A 7,168-nucleotide genomic window follows, 5' to 3' on the forward strand; every position below is an offset into this window, starting at 1 on the left:
CGGAAAATGATTTCGAAGGACATTTCTTTCATGCGATATAACTAATGATAATGATAATAATAATAATAAATAGAATATATTAAAGATAAATGGCAATAATAATCATCACCATCATCATCGTCATCATCATGATAAATATAATAATCTTTCATTGACGAATTTTCGTACGTAAACGTTTCCCCTTGAAATCGTTCATAGTAACGAAACAAAATAATATCTTTGACCAACCGTTATCCACTTACCCTTCTTACGAATTCAAAAATGTTCACTAGACGCGCGTTCCATTATAAACTAGCTTCTATCGTATGCGAGACGTTCGACATACTCTTTAGAAAATACGCGAGATTGACAAGAGTAGCTTTCTCGCTTTGCAATACGCGACCTGTACGACGGTTATACTATCGCGTTTAAAAGAGAGAAAGAGAGAAAGAGAAAGAGAAAGAAAGAGAAAGAGAGAGAGAAAGAGAGAAAGAATGAAAGAAAACGCGCGAACGTTTCGAGTTATCGCGTCGGGACAGTTCGTGTTCGGAAAACTCGCGAATCGACACTGACCGAAGGCAACGCCTGATTGGCCGCGACTGCCTCTATCGGACAGAACACCCTTCCACTATGGAACGAGGAGCCACCGCGAACGTGATGGATTCCAGCCTTCGAAAAAGATGCCTTTGGTCGACGTGTTGCCATCGCAAAGGCGTCAAACGCACGAGCTGTAAAGCTTAATGACCGATGAGTCTTTTCATTATCGATTCACATCGTTCATTGTTATTTATATTATTCGTTTAAATCTTATGAATTATTTGGATGGTCGAAGAAGATTGAAAAAGGGGAAAAGAAAACAGAAAAAAAGATAAGACAATAAGGAACAAAGCGGGAGACGGAAGAATAAGGGTGGCGGACTCGTATAAGGGAAATTATATGGAATATTTGGTTTAGTCACGCGTAATTATTGCGAGATGATGATAATAAAAACAAAATAAAAAAATACAAATCATATTTTTTTCGTGTTCCTTTTCTTTTGTCTTCTTAATCTCTTTTTTTTTGGTTTTTTTGTTCTTTTTTCTTTTTTTTGTTGAAAAATATCATCCCCTTTCTTTCAAATATCCACGCTTCGGATCAACGCGTAATAAATTCTATGTCTAACAATTAAATAATATACATATACGTGTCTGAATCGGTGAAAAATATACTTTGTTATATATCCTTTTTAATTTTTTTTAACTCAGTGACGTCGAAAATGTCGTTGTAAGTTCAAAATTTCATATTAAAAACGAAGCAGTGGCGGCGACGAAGGCGATGACGACGATGACGGGATTTAAAAGAAGAAATGCAAAGAAAATACATAATACGATTAATAATAAAGAGGATAATATGTATATCCCTTATTGCGTTAAATCTTATTCACGCGATATTAAGATTAAAGAATAATTTTCCGTAATTGTTAATTACATTAGATACAATTAATAATTCTTATTAACTCTTTAGCATTTATCGCAATGTTATTAGGATAATTATAGTTAGTTACAGTCCCTTCCTCCTGTTATACTAAATAATGTTTGGCAGTTCTTCGACGCGTTACAATATAATTATCGATGGACGTTAATTTTATTGATATTAAGTATACTAACGTTTCAACACACGTAGTCTTTCAGGATCGTGCGTCAGAGGAACCCACTCGCAAATATTATATATCTTTCCATTATTTAGTGCAATTTTCATTCTAGCTATCCTTATAATAGCTCCTTCGCCCTTAGACGAATATGATACTTAACGGTATAAAATTACAAGTAGTGTACAGAAAGTTTTATATTAACTAACACGATTATCTATGTTCATACTTCTGAGAGAAGATCGGAAGATTGTTGTAAATGTTAATCGATGTGCCTATGATCTATGAATACTTCCCTATTAATGTATTATTGTAAAAAATATACAAGCAGACAATATAATATCCATAAATTCGGAAAAAATCAGTCGAAGAATCTTCGCAGCTTTATCACTTCTCCAAGAAAGTGTCTCGAGTTTTTTCTTTTCGCTTCTTAAATTGATCTATATATTTCCTTTTTCTTTTTGCATGTATATCTTTATCCCAAATCCTTTCTTAATTTCTTTTGTTACAATAACAAATTAAAATTCTTTAATACTTACGCTTATTTTTATATTAGATTCGATCTGATAAAATTTAGTTTGTGAAATTGAATCAGAGTTTAAGATATTTTTGTTGAATAAGGTACCATCTCGAGTAAATTATTATAACATTTATGATTTTTACTAATATTGGTATTCGGAGAAAATTTTAAGTGCTTTCTTCAACGGCTTTTCATTTACAGATTATATTTATCGCTCTTCCAATAACAACCCATACTCCACAAATTAGAACTGAAAATAAAATTACATTAGAGAAAATTAATAGTATATTATATTAATCATATTTATAAAAATAATATTTTTATACTAACCCTCTTCAAAAATTCTTCCGCGCATATACGAGCTCTAGCATTCATAGATAGTTTCATTTCACTGATCTCTCTATCAATTTCCTCCATAAAATGAATCACAAAATCTACTATCTTATGTTTATACATTTGTTCTACGTGGATGTTTGTGATAAGAAAACTAATATCATAACCCTATTAAAGAAATAAAAAGATTATTTTTAGTAAAATATAATACATCGATATTATTATTATTATATATGTACCTCTATAGGTTTCCTCCTGAGTATCATAAAATGTTCTGCTCTCATAGTCATAAATCTTGTGAAGTTATGACATAGAATCTTCTCGAGATCGTCTGCCTGTTTAACAGCAATACTTATTCTCATACTATTTATACTTGATTCTATTAATACTTTTTCCTTATCGTTTCTGCTAATCAAAATAGGTGTTAACAAAAGTTCTTTGCTTGCTCTAACTTCAACTTCAGGCTTATTGTGCTTTTCTACTATTTGGGAAGAAAAGTTTTCAAGACACATAGCAGCTGTGAGAGTACGTCTCACCGCCATAAGATAAGGTTTCAATGTTCCAGACTGCAACATAAACATACAAGTTTATTTAATAAAGTGAATCGATAATTTTATGTAAAGATTTATCCATTTATTACAGTTACTCCTCCATTATGAGGTTTATCAAATTTTCTCTCATAAATAATATGTAGAAAAAAATTTCATATAATATAATACTAATATACAATAGAATAAAGATATCACAAATAAGAGATAATAAAGCAATTATATCCTGTCTTATTGATAAAGTATATCCTTCTTTTAGATATATTGCAGTATATTTTGTATCAGCAAATTTAAAGAAATTTCTTACCATTATTACAAAAGGATAACAAACTTTTAATACTCCTTGTTCGTATCCTTATGGTTTTTTTTACTATCTTGTCCTTTTACCAAAAATATATGGTAACACGTGAAAAATGACACATTACGTTCTTTACATATCACAGGGTTGGGTTCAGCCGGTTTGATTCTTACGATTTGGGCGTGTTTTCAACATACCAATATGGACATACTGTGCTGCTCAAGAAGTACACTCCTATTGGCCAGTTTATTTCTGGACGATTCTATCTAGGTCGATGTCCATTTATTTAATTTATAGAATTTTTACAATGAATCTGTTTACAACAATGAATATCAAGGATAATGTGATTATTATTTAATAACTGGAGACTTTTATATTTACAAAAAGATTCTAATTAATTATATTTTAATGTAATCATTATACGAATGAGAATTATATTGTATGACTGACATCATCATGGCGCTATATTTGAAATTTAATATATACTTTAATATATTTAATACGAAATACTTTCGTACAAGATATTTTCGTTCATCTTCTTCTTTTTATATTCATAAAATAAAAAATAACCAAAATTTTGTTAGTATATTGCGTTGTATTAAAAAAATTGTACTTACAATTAGAAATACAATATTCATGTATCAAATGCTACAAATATAAATTTGGCACATAATAGAAGATAAAAAATAGTATATAAATTATTATAAATATAGTAAATATATATAGTTTCCTAATACATTAATAAATATAACGAACAAGATCATAAGGCACAGTCTTATTTGAGTTGGTATCATTGTAGATCAATATTTTGAGTATTATATAGATATTAATTAATATTATTGCAATATAGTATTAATACTATTATTATAAAATGTATTCTGAAATAACTTGTACTACATCGTACACTATTTCATGCATAATAACAAGTATAATTACGCTTAATATGGTTTTATCATTAATTATGTCGTATAAAAATCTCACTACCTGATAATTGAAGACATAAATCTATCAAATTGAAAATTACTACACATTTAAATGATCCAATTATATTCTTTGATCCGGTTCTTGGCAATAATCATAAATCGGTATTTCGGGTGGTTCCTCTACTACTAACTTAGGTGCACAGCTTCTTGTAATACAAACAATACATAATGTTATAGCAGATGCAGCTGCTACGTGCCAAGAGAATGCTAAAGCAACTCTAGCTGGTAAGAGAGGTTCCACACGGTACATACGAACCATGTGTGATATCCATCCACCATGTAAAAGAGTCGTACAAGCCCTTAAAAGTTTAATTTCTGGCCACACAAGTTCTAAGGTAATAGCAAAAGATGTGGTCCATACGATACCTGCTAAGATTATATTAACAGCTGAACTTTCATCGACGTTTGCCCAAATGAAAAGAAATCCTTCCACAAAAAAGCTTTGTGCTAAAGCCATCTTAACTAAACCATCACTGACATTATGAGGAAAATAAAAATTTAAAACATCAACCAGACCAGAAAATGCAAAGAAGAGATACATTGTTGCGTGTACGACCTTATGAGATACTACTCCAACATCAGATAAACCGCTTGTTAAAGTACCAGACAAGCCTATGGCAGTCGCTATTAACTTAAGACTACCTTCTATCGGATGATTTGTAAATATTCTTTTACATTTTTTCCAAAATCTAATACCCTTTCTCATTGATTCATTCTTTTTTGGTCTCAATGAGATCCAAAACTTAGCATACTCATAACACCACTTTATTCCAAATCCATAAAAAATACTACCAGTCAGAACATAAGGCAAACAACTTTCCATAGCATACATGTTGAAGCACGTTTACGTTCACAATGATGTATATATTCGTTGTTTCTGGAATATAAACAGGTATGCTACAAAAAAATAAATATGATTCTATATTTTAACATTTAAATGTTGTCTTTGTTACCGTGATATTAGAGTAATATTATCTTGTAATTAAATTTCGTGTCTTCTTCAAGCTATTTTGTATGATGAAGAAAAGAAAAAAACTTCTCACAGAAAGACGTACGTACTTATAAAAAAAACTCTTTACAAGATTTATTTTTAATAAATGCAGGAAAAGTTTTTTTATAAAACTAATGATAAACATATACAAAATGTCTTACAAGACAAAATGACGTCAATGTCACAACGATGAACCCACGCAAGAAATAGAATGAAATTTTTTTCAAATCTACGTTACCGACACCACCAAAAATAAATATAATAATAAATTTTTATAAAAGATCAAATTCAATGATATTCATAATATAATGTAATCAGATTTAAATTTTAATTAAAAATTAAAAATAAATTCCTTAATAAAAAAAAAAAAGAATTCTAATAGCATCACGAAACTCGTCGATAACATTGCGTGCGACATGAAATGATAAAACACATTTTTATCATCTGTTTTCTAATTTTTGAAAGTCTATATCATCGACAGATAATTCGCTCGTATAAAAGATGGCACTACTAGCATATTCACAGTAACGTGATATCCATTTACATTAAATTAATTTTCATAATTAAAATTAACTGTAACCAGACTCGTAATTAACTTGTAATCAATCAAAAAAAAATTAGACACACAAATACACATCTTTATAAGTATAAAGTATGAAAAGCCAAACAATAAAATGTATAACGTAACAAATGACATTTCTATTACTTTTAATAAAAGTAGAGAAATAAAGCAATACAACTAATTTAAATATTGAAATGTTTTAAAATTATCCACATTCATATAAGTGCATCGAATTTAACAAAAAAAAAAAAGAAATAAAAAAATATTGCATTTCAATACTGTATCAAATATATTTTCGTAATATATAAAATTCAATATTGATATCCTTTTGAAAATAAAAAATAAAGTTTCCAATGTTTACGAATGATTCTACCGAGGATTCGGAAAGAGTTTTTTCATAAATGTACGTCTCGATTATCATTATGTAAATTGACTCAATACTATGGTGTGTACTTATCTTGCGCGGGACACATTGGTTATGCTGCTTTTGATCTTTCGAAGGGTGTACGGAAGTGTGCGCATATGTGTATTTCTATATAAAAATAAATTCTGCAATGTTGGTGGTAGTATAAGAGAAGAAATTAGTATGAAGAAAATCTATGAAATGCTACGTAATTAACGTACCATTAATTCAACCATTTATATCCATTCATTCGATTAATTTCACAATACATTTTTCAAATAGACGCTTGACCTTCAACGTTATTCATATTAGCGCGAAATAAATAAATATATATGTATATATATGTGTGTGTAGATATATATTTAAAATTATGTAACGAAATAAAACATATGTTGTACAAGTTATACGATAACAATCATTGTTATGATTCTATCTTATATCGCATGATCTATCAGATTAGAATATATCCCTGTATATTAACACGTCATATACACTTAGTGTAATTCTTCTGTTATTTCTCTTGTAACAAGGACTATATACTCTGTGTGTGTGTGTGTGTCTATATATATGTATATATATTTATATTTATATGTATATATATATTATATTTACTTAGTATATTCACCCACGTATATAATGTGATCATAGCTGCACATAGATTGTTTATATATATACACACACATATATAATATATATATGTATATATATGTATGTTGCTTGGTCATAGATTTTAGTATCGCAGTAGAGACTAATACATGGATTATTGCAAGAGGTTCGATCGCATCTGTCATATACAATGCATTATTATTCCATTTCTATACTATATTTCCCTTGGTCCGATTTCTGCGTCGGACATGACCGAGTACGTTGATACACGTCGGCAAGTAATCCCACAATAGGATTATCTTCGACGATGGTCGACAA

The 7,168-nt window shown here is 29.4% G+C and overlaps 3 protein-coding genes across 4 annotated transcripts in view; all 3 read right to left on the minus strand.

The window, feature by feature from the left end:
* The window catches only part of LOC124427160 (nuclear factor 1 X-type), a 63,544-nt gene extending 62,700 nt beyond the window's left edge, over positions 1-844 (minus strand). The window contains exon 1 of the mRNA XM_046969757.1: positions 243-844. The gene's annotated coding sequence lies outside the window, so the exon portion shown is untranslated. The remainder of the gene's footprint in view (positions 1-242) is intronic.
* A 147-nt stretch (positions 845-991) lies between these two features.
* LOC124427162 (actin-related protein 2/3 complex subunit 4) lies at positions 992-3,483 on the minus strand. Its single transcript, XM_046969759.1, has 4 exons — positions 3,315-3,483; positions 2,699-3,025; positions 2,457-2,627; positions 992-2,376 (listed from the first exon to the last, which is right to left on the minus strand). Exons 1-4 carry the CDS (start codon positions 3,315-3,317, stop codon positions 2,371-2,373), a joined length of 507 nt encoding a protein of 168 aa, XP_046825715.1. The 5' UTR covers positions 3,318-3,483; the 3' UTR covers positions 992-2,370.
* A 484-nt stretch (positions 3,484-3,967) lies between these two features.
* On the minus strand, positions 3,968-5,498 carry LOC124426520 (transmembrane protein 45B-like). 2 transcript variants are annotated; one of them, XM_046968278.1, is made up of 2 exons: positions 5,242-5,498; positions 3,968-5,185 (listed from the first exon to the last, which is right to left on the minus strand). In XM_046968278.1, the coding sequence occupies exon 2, from the start codon at positions 5,118-5,120 to the stop codon at positions 4,350-4,352; it is 771 nt and encodes a 256-aa protein (XP_046824234.1). In that variant the 5' UTR covers positions 5,121-5,185; positions 5,242-5,498; the 3' UTR covers positions 3,968-4,349. The 2 variants fall into 2 exon arrangements, with proteins under 2 accessions (XP_046824234.1, XP_046824233.1); XM_046968277.1 differs by having other exon boundaries at positions 3,968-5,165; positions 5,242-5,497.
* Between the last annotated feature and the right edge of the window lie 1,670 nt (positions 5,499-7,168).

Source organism: Vespa crabro, chromosome 9, assembly GCF_910589235.1.
Source record: "Vespa crabro chromosome 9, iyVesCrab1.2, whole genome shotgun sequence".
NCBI lineage: Eukaryota > Metazoa > Arthropoda > Insecta > Hymenoptera > Vespidae > Vespa > Vespa crabro.